We start from the raw sequence: 20,289 nt of genomic DNA, 5'->3' as shown, positions 1-20,289 counted from the left end.
CTCCAACCTCTAATCTCGATTCACGATTCACGATTCTCGATTTTGGGTGGCTTCTATGGGTCGCTGCGGGTTTATCACACCTCGGTTAGCTAATCTTCGAGTGATAAGGGGAGTGCCGCGCAGCTGCTGAAGGCGGAAGGTGCGTCTAATTTATGTGTGTGTATATACACACAAAAAAAATATATATAACATATATAGGTATATATGCCAAACACCTAGGTACGGCTATATACACATACGACTCGTAGCGAAATGCAAATGTCTCCAAACGATATTGCTTTTTTTTTTTACTTGTTGTTTGTTGATTTACGGACGCCGATGGCATACGAAAAGCGTTCGCAGCCCGGCCGTACAAATTCCGGTTGAAAGCCGGTCCGGTAGAACAGTTGCCGTCCAGCGGAGAGAGCGTTCGCACGTGTGCCGCAGGTGGATTACGGATTTTTTTTGGAGTCGAGGATTACCGCAGGATCAGCCGAGGATAATACAGAGTACAGCCTGTAGGTATCCCGTGGATTTTTAGTGCTAGTTTGTCGATGTCGGCAGAATTTGAAGTGTATTATTTGGAAATTTAAAGACAAACCATCGAGTTTCTAGAATTTCTAGAGCAGATAGATTCTTAAACGTAACTTCAGAAATCCTTGGCAATGAAAAATAATTTTAATTGTTAGTTTGCTAAGCCAAGAGCTGTTTTTCAATTATTTAAGTTTGAGAAAAACTTTAAAAAAGTTCTTTATAAGTGTCTTATCGCTTTTAAAATATTTTCCTTCTTTTTTTATGTTTTTTCCAACAACTTTTTGGGATTATTTTTCCAGTTTTAACAATGCCACTAATGACGCATTTTTTTTTTTATTTTTAAGCACACGTCAAGGACTTTTTGGAACAGCACAATGGAGTTCCTGAGCGCCCAGTGCGCTGCCCGTTCGGCGGGTCCGGCGAACACGCTGATGTCCTTGCTGCTGTCCACGCTGATCACCAAGTACTGCGATTTGAGTGGCCAAAATCAGTGGCCGGAGGACAAGGGCGATTGGCTGGACCAGGCTGGTGGCTTCCAGCATGATTACGACTTTATTGTGATTGGATCAGGTAGTTCGGGCGCCGTGGTGGCTGGTCGACTGGCCGAGGTGAAGAAATGGAAGGTGCTACTGCTGGAGGCCGGTGGCGATCCACCCATTGAGACGGAGTTCGTTGCCTGGCACATGGCCACTCAGTTCTCCGAATGGGATTGGCAGTACCACTCGAAACCGAACGGACGTGCCTGCATGGCGATGAAGGGCGAAAGTTGCCACTGGCCGAGGGGCAAAATGTTGGGCGGCACGAACGGAATGAATGCCATGATCTATGCCAGAGGAACGCGCAAGGATTTCGATGACTGGGAGGAGCGAGGCAATCCCGGTTGGGGCTACGACGAGGTGCTGGAGCACTTCCGCAAGGCCGAGGATCTGCGCTCCACGCGACCGGACTACAAGGAAGGTGATCATGGCGTCGGTGGACCCATGGGACTCAACAATTACGTATCCGACAACGAGTTCCGCACCACAATTCGCGCCGGCATGCAGGAGATGGGCTACGGCAGCGCTCCGGACTTCACCGAGGGCTCGTTTGTGGGCCAAATGGACATCTTGGGCACTCAGGATGGCGGTCGTCGTATTACCACCGCTCGATCTCATCTGAAGAAGAACACACCCAATCTGCACATCCTGCGACATGCCCACGTCAAGAAGATCAATCTGGATCGCAACAACCGAGCGGAGAGCGTGACCTTTGTGCATCGCGGCAAGAAGGAGTACACGGTGAAGGCCAGCAAGGAGGTCATCGTGTCCGCCGGTGCCATTGGCTCACCCCAGATCCTGCTGCTCTCAGGTGAGTCTTGCAGTCATATCATGAAAATATTTGGTTTTTCAAAGTACCATACACTAAACCTTCAAAAATATCAGTAAACCCTTAAATATTAACGAGCTCAACGGGTTTTTTTGATAGTATAAATAATGCAGATAAGTGAAAGCCATCTTAAATCCTATATTTTTTGATGACATATATATATCTTTTTGGCTATCCTATTATTCACTTGATTTGTAACATCTAGTTATAGAAATGCGAACATGATAGCGAGTGTAGATTAGATCCATCCTTCAATCCTACTTTAAGCCCCTAAATCTTGTTGACTTTAGTTTAGCTTCTGTTTTTGTTTGTTGCATCCAAAAGCCTCGAAAAAGAGACTTTTGATAAGCGCGGATCGGGCGACGATTAGATAGCCGCAATACGATATCAGACCCAAGCAACGGAGCCTCTTGTCGATGAGATGTCAATGTGAAATCGTTCGAAAGGTCGCACAAGGTCAAGCGATTATGTCTGTCCGATCGGTTAGGGATTGTAAAAAATATGTATGGAAAATAACGTTCTAGCGAGATATAACCAAATCTTTTACGATTGTGCCGTACTTCCCCTTTAAGTAGGGGGTACAATAAATTTACCAGCTGGCGACTTCTAGATTTTATGTGTAGTATTTCACCAGAGTTAAAGTTCACATACCTGCAATGAAATACAGTTGAAAAAAAACAGTTAGTGAAATTGTTTAAGCGGAATATTTAGAGAAAATCTTCTTGAAGAACAAGTTCCAATAGAATTTTCATAAAAATGCACATGAATTTTAAACTGAAATGGGACAGGTTTTTTAGTTTAACTTAGGAACAGGTTTCTCTATGTATATCAAACATTCTAAACTAGAAATACGCAGTAGAATATACATACAGCTGGTTATGAAGATACACCGAAACTAATTAGGCATTTGAGAGTTTTAATATGAAATTTAAAAAAAAATTGTTATATGTACATATATATCTAATCTTATCTTACTTTCTCAGGCATCGGACCCGCCGATCACTTGAAGAGCCTGGGAATCCCCGTAAAATTGGACCTGCCCGTGGGTGAGAACCTCAAGGATCACGCCAGTCTGCCGGTGATCTTCCAGATCGACAAATCCACTGCCCGCAAGCCCACCGAGGAGGAGCTGGTGGATGCCATGTACAACCTGCTGATGGGTCGCTATAGCAAACTATTGCACCACGAGGCCACCGCCTTGACGGGATTCATCAACACCACCTCGATTGAGGGACCCAATCCGGACATTCAGACCACCAATTTCTTCAGCCTGATGCAGAGTCCGGAACTGAAGGGTTATGTGGCTGCCACCGGTTTCAATGATCGCGTGGCCAAGAGCATCTTGTCCGCCAACCAGGAGACCAATACCTACATTACGTATTTGCTGCATCTGAAGCCTTTCTCGGCGGGAAGTTTGACCCTGCAATCTACAAACTATTTGGATGCTCCCATCATCGATCCTGGTTATATGACCGATGAGCGCGATGTGGACACCTATGTCAGGGCCTTGAACATCTACAAGAACTTGCCGAATACGAAGGCATTCAGTGAGCGGGAGGCCGCACTCCACAAACTGGATTTGGAGGCCTGCAATGGTCTGACCTATCAGTCGGATGACTACTGGCGCTGCTACATCCGCCATATGACCACCACCGTTTACCATCCAGTGGGCACCACTCGCATGGGCCCATCCACCGATCCCACTGCCGTGGTGGATCCACAACTGAGGGTCCATGGCGCCAAGGGATTGCGTGTGATCGATGCCAGCATTATGCCCGACATTGTGGGTGCCAACACCAATGCAGCCTGCATCATGATCGGCGAGAAGGGGGCGGACATCATCAAGGAGGAGTATCTGGGCGGCAAACACACCGAGCTCTAAGCTCTGCGATATTCTACGATATAAGCTTTAAAGTTTCGTCACATTTTTTTTTTTGTTATAATAAATATATGCTTCTTTCAACTAAAACTTTTAACTTTGCAGTCTAAAAATGTTAACTTTACATAATAATCTACGTTTCCTGGATTTTCTACACGCATGCCTTTGTTGTACCGTTTGGTTGGCGTCTTAACTAAAGTGTACAATAGCTGCAAAACTGTCTTAAGCTTCCACCAACTTAAATTGTCCTTGCTTTTAAAGAATGCAACATTTAAGATATCTTTGAATTAAATTCTTTTTTATGTTTTATTATTAAAACAGGATATTGAAACATGACTGCCTATTTAATTTTGGCTATAAAATTCGATTGGTAATATGATTTATCTGCCAAATGCGAAAACCGCACCATCAGCATTAAGTGGCGATTGTATTGAATCTCAGCGATACTTGATGCTCGGCCTGGTTAGCTACGTTTTGGTTTTGATTGACAGCTTTCACTTTTCATTTTTATTTGGAACTAGGTATATATATTTCGATTTTTCGACCAGCAAATTGCCGCTCATTGCGAACAACTCATTATCTATGCCCGGCGACCAACGCAATATGTATATTATTTCCAGGCGCCGCGAAGCGTGCCAGTTTTTCAGTTTTTGTTTGAGCATTTCGGTTTTCATCTATTGTCTGGCGGTGCATACCAAAACTAAACGCAATTAATTGTTGGCCAAGTGCTGTTGGCCATCAAGTGGGTGGACGCCTCGTAATTGTATAATAGAAGTGTTGAGGAAACACAAATTAGCGGAAGGCAGATGAGATAAATACGTGTCTTTCTTTAGTGTATCAAATTCAATTATTTTATTAAAACAACTTGCAAGCTGCATAGTCCTTACTAATTAATTGAAAAGGTTTAAGTTGCATGTACACCATGGTATTAATATGACATGAAATGGCTTTACGTTTACATTAAGATATCTTGCAATGGAATTAAAGTGTCATGTTAGCCATAAACACTTCAATTTACAAATTGAACTCAATTAAATGGAAAGACATATCCGCACTAACCGTTTTATTACGAAATCTACTTTGAACAATTGCTCCATTTAGAGTGTGAGAGGTTACACTATCTAAAACCCCCACCCACTTCTGACCCCTTCCACTTCGCCGCTCCTTTCATGCAATTAACAAAGGTCACGTAATAACTCTTTTCTTCTTGCCATGCACTTGACCAAACCGCAAAATGGAAACCAATTAGATGGAATCGCTCGCGATACAAGCCAAGATAGTGGCTAGCGGGATAGTGCCTTACCTCCGACACATTCAGTGGCTTTGGTGGAAAGTGAAAAATGAGTAGAGGTACGCGGGAGTATGTACGGAAATTCCAAAAAATCCGAAAGTCACACATATGTAGGTACAAAGCAAAACACTTTAGCCAAGTGATTGGGATGATTTTCTACTGGCGGAGGAAATGTCAGCCTACCGACTACCAGTTGGCCACTGTCTGCCACGCCCCCCCCCTGTTGGCAACCGCCCATCGGGTAACCTACTTATCTATGTACATATGGTACACATCTGTTCGAAGTCTTGGGCACGTCGGCCAAATCGGCCATGCTCGACTGCTGTTCAGATACACGAGCCGAGATACAAATCGGAGATGGACGTGAGTTGAGGTGAGATACTCACGGTTAGATATTGTAAATTAAAAGGGGAGTTACCATAATTAATTACCCAAAAATATGGAGCAAAACCTGACAGGCTTTCTAACTCTAAAGTCTAAGATTTCCACTTGAATTCTATTTTATATTTTATATAGAATTTAATTTATTTCTCAGCCTATATGTGTATTTATCTGATTGGATAAATATTTATAGTACTTAAGTATTTACGATTTGCAGAGAATCGTGTCACGTTACCATTTCTAGGGGAGTTACGAGCACTTGCTGCTATTACTCCATGGCTTCGTTTCTTGCATTTGTCGTTTAATGAAGTTCATTTCCAGTGCGCAAGCTGGAGATACAGATGTGGATGACTCAGCTAAAAGACAAAGTCATGGTTGGACTCAAGGGGCTGTAAGGGGGGGAGGCGGGGGCATGGGGATGCGTAATTGTTATGTCACCCAACGGGGAGCTTTCTTCTGGGTAAGGTTGGCCAGAAGAAAAGGGGGAGAAGAGACGCCTCTTCGCTTTACCCAACTTTATTTTCATATATTTTTTGGAGCCTCTTCTATTTTCACTTTTAATTGCCCTCGAGCTAAAATTTGTTTGTTGATTGGGCAATTGGCCCAAAAGAAATATTGCGTCTGGCATGGGCGTCTAGTACATAGGTAGTGCTCATATGAAAAGTGGTAAGTGCCGGAAATTGTACGCCGTGACGCCAGAAAGCAGCCCGTGTGTATGTTAAACCATACAGTAACACTAATTGTAATTGTAGCGGAAATCGTTGATTAAATATGCACAGAAGCTTGGGAACCGAAAGTGTTTACTGGCCATTATGATGCATTAGTATTCATTAGAGAGTAATTTGTTTGGTAAGAGCGGCTTTGAATGGGGTTTCTTTCAAGATATATTTTTTATTATTTGAGATAAAAATAGAAAAGTTACCTTCGTTTTAAACGGATCCAGAATATTAGCAACAAATCAACACATAACAATAGAGCCTTGCATTCCCAAGATTTGTCAAGTGCAAAGACCTCCTTTCAAGAAGGTCACTTCACATGACCATTGAAGTGTGGCCCTTGACCAATGGAGGCCCTAAGTCTAATAATTTCAAGTTAGAAACCAAAAAAAAAAAAAACAAAGAAGAAACCAAAACAAATGCCGGCAAGACACACTCATCGCAAAAACTTTGACAAGTTTATTTGTGCCCTTTATTGTCATGTTTTATTTGTTTATTTGTGCGGGGGGAAGCGGAGTTTCCCCGACATTCGCATGGAAAACTCTGCTTAAATTGCTTTTGCTGACCTTGCCCCATTAGATGGTGATATATCAAACGATCGTCACATCATCGCGGCTCCGTTAATTTGCGGGCATTATATTGTGTGTGAGACTTTCGTCATTCCTTTTTGGCAGGTGGAAGTGGTTCAAGTTTTTCGGTCTCAGGGACTGGCCAATTGGGAAATGCTCCAGTAAACACAAAAATAGTGTCAAGCCCAAGATAACTGACCATAGATAATACCAAATATGAGATCAACAAACCAAAAAAACAAAGTAATAAAGACTTTATACTTCTGGGAAAAAGTTTTACAAAATATAGCTCATACGTCCTGTTGTACCAGCGATGTTTAACTCATAAAAAGCATGAGCGTAAATTGCTGTCTGAAAATGTACATTTATTTAATTTAATAGAAAATTGTTATTTTCTATCGTATCAAATACATTTAGATTATTACAATTAATAATAAAGCGGCCTTCTCTTTGAAAATAATTCCCGGATATCACATTGCATAACAATGCACAATGCAACCAGGAAATTGAACGGAATGCAAAAATATGGCTTTCTATATGGCCACAATTTTTCGGGACCACCATCAAAAACATCAACCTCATAGGCAGAAATGGAAGCAATTTTGGTGGTACCATTGAATTTCGATTAATACCACAAACTAGTTGCGTTGAATATCCGTTCGATATCAGGTGTGTAATGTAATGTAATGACAATTACTTGGCAAAAATCGTGTTGTGGTTTGTCAATTGGCAAATACACACACAAACACACACTGATCGAAATAAGGAAAACCGGTTAAACAATGAAAACAATCAACCAACAACTAAATGCCACAAATTTCACTTTGATCTTCACTTTTTTACCCAACTCTTCGGCTTCTTCAATGCCAAAAACTGGTCAATTGATTGTGGTTCTTCTGCCAGCTGTCGTTTCAAGTCGAATTTAAAACCGATAACGCATTGTAAGTACAGTGAAGATTATCCAACTGAAGTTATTTATGAACCGTTGTGTAAAGGCTACAAGAAATATTAAATGAACATGAAAAAAAAAATACAAAAATCAATAGGTTTTTATAAATATAATATAATTATAAATATATAAATATATAATTATAATATATATAAATATAAGCAGTTACATTTATGAAAATCTAAAAATCATCTAAATGAATCGGTTATGGTTCAGTTCCTAGCTAACGAAAGCGGATGCGAAGCGGAATCGGAGAGTATCGGTTAAAAAACATATGGTGGCGCTTAGACTTTACACATTTGCACTTATCGAAGTTTGACTGTTCATCTTGTTGACGTCTCAGCTTAAAAGGCTTACGTGCGCAATCCCAACTATCCAACTGGCCGAGTAACTCGAAGTTGGAACCCGAATTTCGACTCAAAATCGAGCCCATCGTTCGCGGAGAGAAGTGCACATAACCGTAAAGTGAGCATGAAGGTCGTCTGGCGTCTGCAAGGAAATTCGAAATCGAAGAAGAAGAAGAAGAAGAGGAAAAAAAGAAAGAGGCAGAGGAGTTGCTGAAGGGAAAAAAAACCGCAAATGTCAGATACATATGCGCATGTGTGTGTGTGAGCGAGAGCCAGGAGCTGCAAGCGGTTTATTGTAACCGTTTCGCAATGCACAGCATCAGTCATCAGCCATCAACCGCAACCGCAACCGCATCGCATGTGCATGTGAGTGCGAATATCGATGTGGTTGTGCGTGTGGGAGAGTGCGAAAGAGAGGCTCGCGAATCGGTAACCGTTTCACATTGCAAAATGAGCGCAGGCGCAACCGCAAATCGAAACGGAGAGAACAGGAAGATGAAACGGTTAAAGGTTTTAAAGGAACTAAATTCTAAAATAAAAACGTACCTGTTCTCAGTTTTATTTATTATATTTCGAACAATTACATGGAACTTGATGAATTTATTGGATTTGGATTTTTTTTAAGGATTTTAAATAAATTTCAGTTAAAATCCAATTAAATGTGTGTGCAAATGTTTGCGATCAACAACTGTTTTTAGAGCTCAGCTGCCGCGGAAAATGCAGTTGGATTCGCTGGAGAAAAACGTGCGCATGCGCAACCGACTGTTGGCAGCGACGCCGGCGTCCTCTGCCGAGGCTACCGCCTCTGCCGGCGCTGCAGCAGCGGAGACAAAACGTCGCAGGCCAGCGGCTTTTGTGGCTCAGAAACGCAGCGACTGCCAAGCGAGGCGGAAGGCCTAAAACAAACGAAACGGGCTGGCGAGGCGAGGCGAGAATTATCCAGTGAACCGGTTAACCGATTATCCATTTTCCATTTTCCATTGCACGATTACACCCATAACCGATAGCAAAATCAACGCGCGCGGACCAGCTAACTATTTCAATTACAATTTATTTATTTTTGTTTCTGTTTGCTCAATGTGTTTACGAGGCCTAAATGAAAGTGCAGAAAGGCAAGTGACTGTGAATGCGAACGTGACGATGGCACAGAGAGAAAACATCACAATATAGTCCATTTAAATGCAGAAAACGGTAAAAAACCTAATTGTTTGCTCTATAAACTCAAAATATTATTAACAGCCGTTTTATGCATAACTTCTGTACATTAAATGACATTTTGTTTTCCACATTAACCTAAGTTTTTTTAACATATAAGAATCTTGAAATGACCGTATTGTGATGCCTTTTTCTCAGTGTGCTTTGATAGTGTGTGCAAAATTCCAATAAAAGTGGCCTGAATAACTCATCGCAATGCAGTCACAGCAATAAAGCGGAACTAAACCCAAGGAAACGCCCAAAGAAATTCGTGAAAGAAAGGGAAATCCTTCCCTGAAAAAAACCGACCCAGTAAATCGTTCCTTCTTCATAAAAATAACAACATGGTTGTAGTTCCCGCTCTGGGCGCCGCCGCCGTTTCCGTGGGCGGTCTGCTCTTCAAGGCGAGTGCCGCCTCCAAGGCGGCGGCAGCAGCGGGCGTGGCAGCGGCAGGTTCCTCCAAATTGGGCCTGGCCATCGCCGGTGCTATCAAGCTGGCCACCGCTGTAATTGGCGTTGGCAAACTGACCATACTGCCATTCCTGATAGCGGCTATTGCCTACTACAACTACGATCTCTTCGATCCGGAGAATCGACCCTTCAATGTGCAGCAGGTGGAGTTGGCCTACGATTTCATCATCATCGGTGGCGGTTCGGCGGGCACTGTTTTGGCCTCCAGACTCTCGGAGATCCCGCACTGGAAGATCCTGCTCCTGGAGGCTGGTGGCCATGAGACGGAAATTTCCGATGTGCCGCTGCTGTCGCTCTATTTGCATAAAAGCAAATTGGATTGGAAGTACCGGTGAGTGCAACTTAAAGCCTGTACATATTTAGATACTATAATTGTTTAAAAATTAAATGGAAAGAAGTTGTTACTCAAATCTACTCTTTTTCAAATTCATAAATCCTGGATTTTTGACCTCATCATATTTGTAATTCTTGCTTCATTGTTAATTGTTTTAAATATACAAATTAGGGGTTACTTCCTTATCTCACTTGCTTAAATAGCAAATATTTTTCAATTGCTTTACTGGGTCAAATAGTTGGCCTTAGCAGTGGCCGGACTTGCCCTTTGTTTGCGCCTTTTTTTGTTTTGTTTTATTTATTTATTTTTTTTTTTTTGGCCAACTCATCTGGATGACGTTGGCATTTTTGCAAAAGCTGGCAACGAATTCTGTCCATATGCTAATCTGCATCGATGTGCTGTAGTCATTAGTATTCGGAATAGACCAAATAGACAGCTCAACTTGAATGGGTTGGCGGGTTCAGACGACCCAAGACGATGATGATGATGATATGATGGTGCCAAAGGCCGGATTCGTTTAGTTAGCAACCGCCTGCCAAATTTCAGACTATTTGCAAGCTCTCTTCGCACGCAAACAGCAAAACGATTTCAGCACTCGTCGCAAAGAAAGGGACAATGCACTGACTTATACGATGTACTCACATTAAATTTGCAGGAAAAGCGAAATGTTGGAATTGGTTTTTGGGAAAACCATTGGGAAATACTTAATGGCTTCTTAAAGGCACTTTCAAACACTATAAACTAATTGCCTAAAATTCAAAGTTTAATGCCATAATCTATGAAACATATATGTTACAGATTATTTTGATATAAGAAAAATAAATATTGAAAGTGAATTGATGCCGCAAGTCATTTTTAATATACCACTTAATATTAACTACAATTTTTCCAAGCTTTTAGTTATTTTCGATTTGAACTTACATATGTATTTTGTATGGTATTGCTCAAGTCAGCATATTGAAAGACATTTTCTTTTCATAACACCATTAACACCAATTACTTTACGACAGTTTTCATTGCATTTCTCTTGATTTGTGGCTTCTGCTCTCCAGTGATCCCATTTCTCGGATCTTTGATCTTGCATCTTGGATCTTGAATCTTTCACTTTTTCCCGGCCCACTTTCATTTCCCGACTCACCCCCCCAAACCACATCCCCCATCCAGAATGTTCCAATTAGATAAAGACAAACGTAGACCATTACCATTTACCATTTAACCAGTAACATCTCGATGGATAATCTTCCACCTTTTTGTGGTTGTGTCTCGCTTTCAAATAGCAATTAAGTGCGGCTTTATATGGCGACTCGAGCATCCATTAACCAGAAATTTCGGCTTAACAATAAATGGGAAATTATCAGTGCTTCTGAGCGGCTGATTCGAATTAGAACGGGCTACCGTTAGCCAGGCCCTTTGGACCTCAGGCTACTACTTTTTTTTTTTGTTTTGGGGCGGGTCCCACTGATTTCATTCAGATCGTTTTCTATCTCACGGCATTTCATTAATAACAGCTGATGCTGATGATCAACGGCCACCTGTGGCCACCGGCTCTCAAATTAACAAATCGAACTTCACTGCTTAATTATTCATGAGCTTTGGCATTTTTTTTCGCTTTTTTTTTTCGTTTTTTTTCTTGGAATTTTGTTCGAGCGTGTTACCAATACCGTAATCCATTTAACTGTTTAATGCGACAGAGGGCTGGGTGTTTTGGGTTGGGTCTATAGGCCTAGCGGCGATATACATTCGGTTTTCTTTATGGGTCTTCTTCGCTTCTTTTTTTTTGACTTCAAGTTTCACTTTCAGAATTCCAATGCCATTAGTATTCCCATTCTCTTGTATTGTCTTTAGTTTCCATTCCCTTTCTTTTCTATTTATTTTCCATTCCTATTCCATTAGTTTTTGGCATAATTGAATGCTAACCGCATATTGCATTGCGCATAGTACATGCGAAATAAATCAAAGAAATAGACTTTAAAGTACTAAAAATTTGCAACACTTAAAGATAATATTATGAATCCGAAAAACTATCTATATCTAAAAATGCGAGCACGTATTCATATTTTCTTTTATTAAATTACCATTATTACAAAAATTCTATTCTAGTTTTATGAGAAATTATCCCCCATCATAATCAAAAATCGTTCAGTGCACAAAAAGAAAAACCCAAACTAAGTGCATCGAGTGTGGCAATATAATTGAGTGTGTTTCTGATTCATTGCATCATTGGCAAACTCGGGAGAGCCGGTAGCAGTATCTGCATTTTTGTATCTCAGTATTTTTGTATCTCAATGCTACCAACTCCAGTCAGCTGGATCTACAGAGAGCAAAGTTTCTACGAAAAAAGTGTGGCGTTGTTTGTTTTGGGTGCAATGTGTTCACAAATCGACACTCGAAAACCGCCTTACAAGCAACGGGAAATTCAGTCGACAGACTGCATCGAAATTGAATCTGAGTTGGACAGGCAAAAAAAAAAATAAAGACAGATACGCGACAATCACTCTCACGTCAATCATGGCCGGTTATCTTGATTGACTCACTCGTGGGCTTAAAAGTTTCACCCAGCTGAGAAAGTCACGGAATTGGTGTCATCAGTTTGGTATCTGATTGGATTCAGTGGCAAATTTTTGGAGTTCAAGGTCGTGGGAAGACGATCATCATCACAGTTTTTAAACACCAAAATCTTTTTGTCAAAAACTGATAATAAATCAATGATCCAACTTCAACCAACTACTTTCGTTTGTGATTAGAGGATAAGTGGCGTAAAGTTTACAACTTGCCGCCAAATATTTCATAATCCATTCATGTGCAACTATCGTTGCAAGACACTTTGAAAGTATTCAAATTCGCAGTCAGCCACAGTAGGCGCCGCCTAAAACCAACAATGGTTCTACAGGGTAAACAAGCAGTCAGCCGGGAGCGAGAAAATATGGCATGGAGGGCCCCCAAAAAAAGAAAAACCTGACTCGGTAACCCCCGCAAACAACCCAACTGTGGTGCATTCCACTGGGGGATTACGCAAGCCGAGCTGGTGATGACCCCCAGTCTTATCCGCATCATTAAATTCCCTCCCTCCTCGCAATCGTTAATGCCAGAGTTATTTTGGCATCCACAGTGGAGACACACCCCTGACGAATTCGAATGCAAACTGCAAGTAGTTAGCTGTATACTGTAATGTGGTGATAAAAATAATACATTAAAGTTGTTGTCTCTTCAAAGTGGTAAATATTTTATAGAAATGAAGAAATGCTCAAATGCAACATCCTTTTTAGCACCTATGAGTTTGTACATCACTTCTCGCAGTGTATATTCTTAGATCGGGATATCCTACGCCGGTCCAGTTCAATTTCCCAACATAAAACCGGATCGTATCGCAGTTGCTTCAAGCAGCATGGTATGGTATAGGTATAGTATGGTATACAATGGTATAGTATAGTATAGAAGAGTAGAGTAGAGTATGGTAAAGTGGGTTAGGCGGCCTGCAGGTCTGCATGGAAATGGCACAAAACGAAGCGAATGAAACGAGCTGAACTGAAATGAAATGAAACGGGCTGATACTTGGCAATTGCACCTGAATGGAGCCGTGATGCCAATCGCCAAAAGCCACTCAAATCGGTGAGGAGAGTGGCTTATACGTGAGCCGGTTAAATGGACAGGCTTCGGTGGGTTTTTATACTCGAGACAAGTGCCTCGTACCTCGAATTGTGTCAACCGGGCAATAAAAGCCAAGTAAAAAAACAAAACAACTGCACACCACGTTTGCCTAAAATGAAGAATGACCGATTAACACTAAATATTGATATGTTGATATGGAGGTATATCATTTCATTTGAATTTACGCAATCGAACACATGAAACTTGTTATGACACCAGACGGATCGCAAATATTTGCTGTTAATCTAATTAACACCAATGCATCAACGGATAGATTATGTAAATTGGAAAAATATTAGACATATGTATATATGTTTAGGATATCTTTCGTAATAATAAGAGGACATCGAACCATTTTTTATACCATAGTTGCTCATTAAAAGCTGTTTACATTCACTCTGTAAATATTTTCAACCAACTATTAAATATTTGAACATTTTTCCCACATTTCACTCGGTCATTGCTTTGATTAATATACATTTCCATTAATAAATTGCATGAATCCGTTTTACAGCCTAATGCGGCTGCTAAGCGATTTTATATGGCAATCAACAGCAGTTCCATCTGAACGCGTTTCCCCTTAAAATTTTTTTGGCTTCTCGGGTTGGGGTATTACTTACTATGGGGCCTTAACCAACTTTCGGTTAACGAGCATTAAACAATTACGAAAATAATGCAATCAACTCGAATTTTCGGCATGCATATTCATTTCAAAAGCGGCAATTATGATTGCTGAGACCGTCGAATGTCCCTAATGCGTTTTTCTGATCCACTGCTATTAGAACGGCATTCATGTCCAAAAAAAAAAATTGATAAAATCGCTAAACTTTGCCAACATCCTCGATAGAAAAAGGACTTCCCAATCGTTACCATAATTCCAATTAAAATCAACATTTTAATTCCCATTTCTAAGCAATTGCCTTGAAGACAAGATGTACGCCTCCACACCCACTACAAAAAAAAAAGCAAATAAACTAAGCGAAATGAGTTAATAATAATTTGTTACGTTTATGTGAGTTAACTGTTAAATGGCAAATAAAAAGCAAACAAATTGCGTCAGTTGGGCGTCTCGCCCAAGTGGAAGGCCGAAGTTGAGGCGAAAGTTTTTTCTTTTCTTATTTTTCCCTCTCAATTTTGTTTGCCTGCGCGTTTCGATGCGTGGTGGTTGCACCTGTAGTATCTGTGGTATCTGTGGTATCTATGAGAAATGGCCGCAGCACGTAGCCAATAAGTCAGTATGCCAAACAATGTGCCACAGTGGAGCTACAGTGGCGCGAATCGATATTAATGGCTCGTCAACGGACTGCACGGGTAGGGGTTTAAACAAAGAGGAAATAATATTCATCACCGATCTGGGCAGCATAAATCAGACGCCCAATACGTGCATGTCGTATGCTAATTACCCTAACCCTTACTAATTTAAGGAAAAAATTATAAATAAATAAGTTGCAGGGACGGGTTTTGACACCCTAATCGCCAGAGATGCAAATGCATTTTAACAGACATGTGAATGATGATGGACCATGGCGTGCCTACAATTAACACAAATTCATTGACTAAAATTTATGTGCTAGCTGAAATATTAAAGGGTATCACGGACGCCGTGGCATTATTATTATTTTATTAAATTTTAAACTCTTTCTCTTTGGCTTTGGCACGCTTTTCGCCCCGCAGCCATGCCATGTTAGCCAAGTAAAATCATTGCTGACCAAGTTTTCCGCAACTGACATTTGATTTCCGTTTGTTTTCTTCGTCGTCGCGGGTTTCTCAGCCGAACGTGGCTAAGTTAACTTGGTTAAGTCGTCTCTTGATTGTTGCCTGTCACTGGTAATTTGTATTTTCATTAACGACAACAAAAAAAATATGTCTTCCTATATGTTTAGCAGCGGCTATAATGGGCACCCAAAAGAAATGGAATTTCGGTTTATTAGTTTCGGAAGAGCTGAGATGAAAAAAAGAAAATAAAACACCGCAGTTGTCAAAACGTTTTGTTTGCCAATTTGTTTGGTTTATATTGGCTGCACTCACGGCAGGAAAAAGTATTCGTATAATGCTGGGAACTTTGCAAAGAGATTATTATCTTAGCAAATGCGTAACTTCAACTGGGATTTCCGCTAATTGGTAGTGCTTGAAATTGCTGGGTGGAAAATATCGTGTTTTTTCCTTTTTATAATTTTGTTAGGTCTTTTTTGTAGTAATTAACATTTCTTTCTCCAAATATCTTCTTTATGCACTTAACTTCCTAACAAAGTGAATGTTTCGTGTAATGAACTTTTATAGCTATATATTTTACTTATTTATTTTATTTATTTTTCGCTTTTTTCATTCACTAAATCTTAAGAAATTCCCATTAAATTAAAGGCTGTCTGGTTATGCATCTTGTTTACATCATCAAGTAATTGAATTTTTTATCGCCCTATGTATTTTACTCCCCAAATTTTTACCATTTTCAATTTGCTTTTAAAATAGCTATAATTTTTTATTATCTTAATCCTATTTTATATATAAAAAACACAATTTGGCGCCAGCTGTGTGGTGTTTTTTATGCTTTTTGATGCTTGAGCAACATAGCTGCCATGTTTCAAAGCAACCTCCACAGTACTATAAGCCACACTTTAAATGCCATTCGTAGATACTCACACTCATGGATACCATTTAAAGACACTTAAAGGGCAAAAGTACGAAGGGGAGGTCGCTCGGTTCATTGCCTCATAGATATTTCTGAGTTTTTGGCCAAATGAGCGTTTAACACCGGCTTTTGTGTTTGTGTTGTAATTAAGTTGGCCGCCACTGGGCAATTTGCCATTATTCCCCCTATCCCCCCAACCCCACCCCTTTCTTCGGGGGAGTGGGCGTGGCAGCTCTGAGACTAATGCGCTTTCATTGTCGCTTTTGTTGACTTGCCACAAAAAAATAATCGGATATTTCTCGCTGCTTGTTTGGTCTTGGCGAGATTCGCTAATTGTTTTCACCCAGTCGCAATCTTTGTGGCTACTGCAAACCTATTTCAATAAGCTAAATTCGCAGATTTTCTCTTTCTTTGCGTTTTCTAATCTACAATATTATTTTGTTTATGTTTATTTTTTTACAGCACCCAACCACAGCCGACAGCTTGCCAGGCGATGAAGGACAAACGCTGCTGCTGGACGAGAGGAAAAGTGTTGGGCGGCAGTTCGGTGCTGAATACAATGCTCTACATCAGGGGAAATAAGCGAGACTTTGACCAGTGGGCAGAGTTTGGAAATCCCGGTTGGGCATACGAGGACATTCTGCCCTACTTCCGGAAGTCGGAGGATCAACGGAATCCCTATTTGGCCAGGAACAAGCGCTACCATGGCACAGGTAAGTCAAAGATGGTTTAAATGTGCTCTCTGAATGCTCAAATAAAAGTATGATTGTGTTTAGGTGGCCTTTGGACCGTCCAGGATGCGCCGTACAATACGCCCATTGGACCGGCATTTCTGCAGGCTGGCGAGGAGATGGGCTACGATATCGTGGACGTGAATGGCGAACAACAGACAGGTTTCGGTTTCTATCAGTTCAACATGCGACGCGGTTCCCGCAGTTCCACGGCCAAATCATTCTTGCGACCAGCTCGTCTGCGACCCAATCTTCATGTGGCACTCTTTTCGCATGTCACCAAGGTCTTAACCGATCCACAAACAAAACGAGCCACTGGAGTTCAGTTTATACGAGATGGCAGACTGCAAAATGTGTATGCCACCAGGGAGGTGATTCTGTCGGCAGGAGCCATTGGAACGCCGCATCTGATGATGCTGTCGGGTATTGGACACGGCGAGGAGTTGAGCAGAGTGGGCATACCGTTGGTGCAACATCTGCCGGGCGTGGGACAGAATCTACAGGATCACATTGCCGTTGGCGGCATTGCCTTCCTCATCGACTATCCCATTTCGATTGTGATGAAGCGAATGGTTAATATCAATACCGCACTGAGGTATGCCATCACCGAGGATGGCCCTTTGACCTCCAGCATTGGCTTGGAGGCGGTGGCTTTTATTAATACGAAATACGCCAATGCCAGTGACGATTGGCCGGATATGAATTTTATGATGACCTCGGCATCGGTGATGTCCGATGGCGGTAGCCAAGTGAAGACGGCCCACGGTCTCACCGATGAATTTTACCAGGAGGTATTCGGGGAGGTCAACAATCGCGATGTTTTTGGTATTTTCCCCATGATGCTGAGACCGAAGAGCAGGGGCAGCATAAAGCTGGCGTCGAAAAATCCACTCAGATATCCGTTGCTGTATCACAACTACCTCACCCATCCGGATGATGTCAATGTGCTGAGGGAGGGCGTCAAGGCGGCGGTGGCCATGGGTGAAACGCAGGCGATGAAGAGATTCGGAGCGCGATTTTGGAACAAACCAGTGCCGAATTGTAAGCACCTTAACCTGTACACCGATGACTATTGGAACTGCTTCATCAGGCAGTACACGATGACGATCTACCACATGAGTGGTACGGCCAAAATGGGACCACCCACGGATCCCTGGGCCGTGGTGGATCCCCAACTGAGAGTCTATGGCATACCCGGATTGAGGGTCATCGATGCCAGCATAATGCCGGCCATTACGAATGGCAATATCCATGCACCGGTGGTGATGATCGGTGAGAAGGGTGCGGATATGATAAAGCAACTGTGGCTAACACCCACCACGGCGCCCGTGGGCGTTCAAGGTCAGGGGCCGAGTCCGCGTCAAGGTCACAAGACGAGCCCAGCGCCACCACCACGAACCCAGTGGCGGAGTAAACGATCATTAAACTCCACGGAAACGGAAACAGAAACAGAAACGGATGCGGAAAGCAGTGAAAACTTGGACATTGAAACATCACCGGTACAGCAATGGCCACTGCCAAGGTCGTAGCTATTGAAATTGAGTGGGGGTTTAAATGGGGTCAATCGGGTGCGGTGGGGTTCGTTGGGGTGTGTTTGGTTCATCAGTTCGAGGGGGGGGTTAGCACAAATTTCCGCCTTCTAAATAAATTTAATTTATTAAGCTCAACTTGCTCTTTCTCATTCTCATTCTCACAGTTACTCGCTCTCTAGCCAAAATAATACAAGAATTACCCTTTTTTCGCAAGGAGGCCCCTGTCTGCTCCGCCCATGATCATAGTCGTTTAAGTGCTTCATGTAAATATCGAGTCATTTATGCTAATTTTTATATATATTTTTTTTTTTTAATATCGCTCGTCTGTTGTGTGTGTCTAATCGAAATGTGTATTTTTGTTTTACTTTTATTGTTTGTTTGACGCCGCGTACACTTGGAGTACCTCAATTAGTTCGTAAGCCGAAGATTACGATTACGATGCAAATGTTTGGTTAGTTCTCAAATGTATAGAAACCCAATAAATCGAATAAATACAAATATTACCTCAAGCGTTGTTTTAATGAAATAAATTAGGACTGGTTTCAGGTTATGTATACGCGAAAAATTCTAGAAACCCAATATTATTTATTTACTTGGCAAATTTAACTATTTAGGTTTGTATCTGGTCTGCAAATGCGGCAAAAGTTGAATAGTAATAGCTTAAAGTTTGAAAAACAAAGTATATTTCGGCCAACTTACAGTTTGACACCAGGCTCACGAATTTTTATTGAGATACAGTTTGAAATGCACCATCAAAAGCTTATCCAAAGCTTACCTGTAATGAAAGACATCAACAGAGATTATTAGTAAACAAATATTTTCAAATGAAAGCTTAACATTTGTAAAATCGGCTAAAAAGCAGGCTTAAGATTTTAAGAGCTTTCAGAAAGCTGCACACTTTTTTAAACCGAGTTTGAATAGGAAAACTTAACTAATTTTACAAGTCCCACAATCTTAAAAGCGTTTAAATAAAGATATAAATTACATTCTCTTTTTGTAATTCTTGCAAGAACATGAGATAAAAAAAAAAACAAGAGAGAACGCTATAGTCGAGTTCCCCGACTATCTGATACCCGTTACTCAGCTAGTGTAAGTGCGAAGGACAGTTTTTGGCGGTTTGTGGGCGTTAGAGTGGGCGTGGCCAAAAGTTTTTTGGCAAATAGATAGAAATTTACAAGACTAATACAAAAATGAAAAAATATCAAAACATTTTTCAAAAGTGTGGGCGTGGCAGCTTTGGGCGGTTTGTGGGCGTTAGAGTGGGCGTGGCAACCTGAATCGACAAACTTGCGCTGCGTCTATGTCCCTGGAGTCTGTATACTTAATCTCAACTTTCTAGCTTTTGTAGTTCCTGAGATCTCGACGTTCATACGGACGGACAGACGGACAGACGGACGGACAGACGGACGGACAGACGGACATGGCCAGATCGACTCGGCTACTGATCCTGATCAAGAATATATATACTTTATATGGTCGGAAACGCTTCCTTCTGCCTGTTACATACTTTTCAACGAATCTAGTATACCCTTTTACTCTACGAGTAACGGGTATAATAACTAAGCAAATAAAGAACGAAATATGTATACAAATGTGACTTAAGAAAATGGAGCATTATCTTAAATTTTACAAAGGGAAGTATCGAAAGGATAATACCTTTTGAGTTCCGATTTGATTGAATTATGTAAACAAGTACTTCCAGCATATCAGTACTCAGAAATGTGCAAGGAAATGTTACGC

At 41.4% G+C, this 20,289-nt stretch overlaps 3 protein-coding genes across 7 annotated transcripts in view; 2 read left to right on the top strand and 1 right to left on the bottom strand.

Annotated features, from left to right (window-relative positions):
• LOC6524754 (flotillin-2) overlaps window positions 1-20,289 on the bottom strand; it is a 90,723-nt gene that overhangs the window by 25,847 nt on the left and 44,587 nt on the right. The window lies entirely within an intron of this gene.
• LOC6524763 (glucose dehydrogenase [FAD, quinone]) lies at window positions 346-3,847 on the top strand. Its single transcript, XM_002100571.4, has 3 exons — window positions 346-497; window positions 858-1,860; window positions 2,862-3,847. The coding sequence occupies exons 2-3, from the start codon at window positions 888-890 to the stop codon at window positions 3,758-3,760; spliced, it is 1,872 nt and encodes a 623-aa protein (XP_002100607.1). The 5' UTR covers window positions 346-497; window positions 858-887; the 3' UTR covers window positions 3,761-3,847.
• On the top strand, window positions 8,868-19,047 carry LOC6524761 (glucose dehydrogenase [FAD, quinone]). The gene is made up of 4 exons (XM_015190388.3): window positions 8,868-8,960; window positions 9,364-10,006; window positions 16,749-16,999; window positions 17,063-19,047. Exons 2-4 carry the CDS (start codon window positions 9,549-9,551, stop codon window positions 18,544-18,546), a joined length of 2,193 nt encoding a protein of 730 aa, XP_015045874.1. The 5' UTR covers window positions 8,868-8,960; window positions 9,364-9,548; the 3' UTR covers window positions 18,547-19,047.

The sequence above is a fragment of the Drosophila yakuba genome, chromosome X (assembly GCF_016746365.2).
Source record: "Drosophila yakuba strain Tai18E2 chromosome X, Prin_Dyak_Tai18E2_2.1, whole genome shotgun sequence".
NCBI classification, from domain to species: domain Eukaryota; kingdom Metazoa; phylum Arthropoda; class Insecta; order Diptera; family Drosophilidae; genus Drosophila; species Drosophila yakuba.
This window is presented reverse-complemented; position numbering and strand designations above follow the sequence as displayed.

Coding starts and splice junctions, on each gene's coding strand:
- LOC6524761 (XM_015190388.3), top strand. CDS start 9,549: ATGGTTGTAGTTCCCGCTCTGGGCGCCGCCGCCGTTTCCGTGGGCGGT. Junction 10,007..16,748: donor AAATTGGATTGGAAGTACCG/GTGAGTGCAACT, acceptor ATTTTTTTACAG/CACCCAACCACAGCCGACAG. Junction 17,000..17,062: donor CAAGCGCTACCATGGCACAG/GTAAGTCAAAGA, acceptor GATTGTGTTTAG/GTGGCCTTTGGACCGTCCAG.
- LOC6524763 (XM_002100571.4), top strand. CDS start 888: ATGGAGTTCCTGAGCGCCCAGTGCGCTGCCCGTTCGGCGGGTCCGGCG. Junction 1,861..2,861: donor CCAGATCCTGCTGCTCTCAG/GTGAGTCTTGCA, acceptor TTACTTTCTCAG/GCATCGGACCCGCCGATCAC.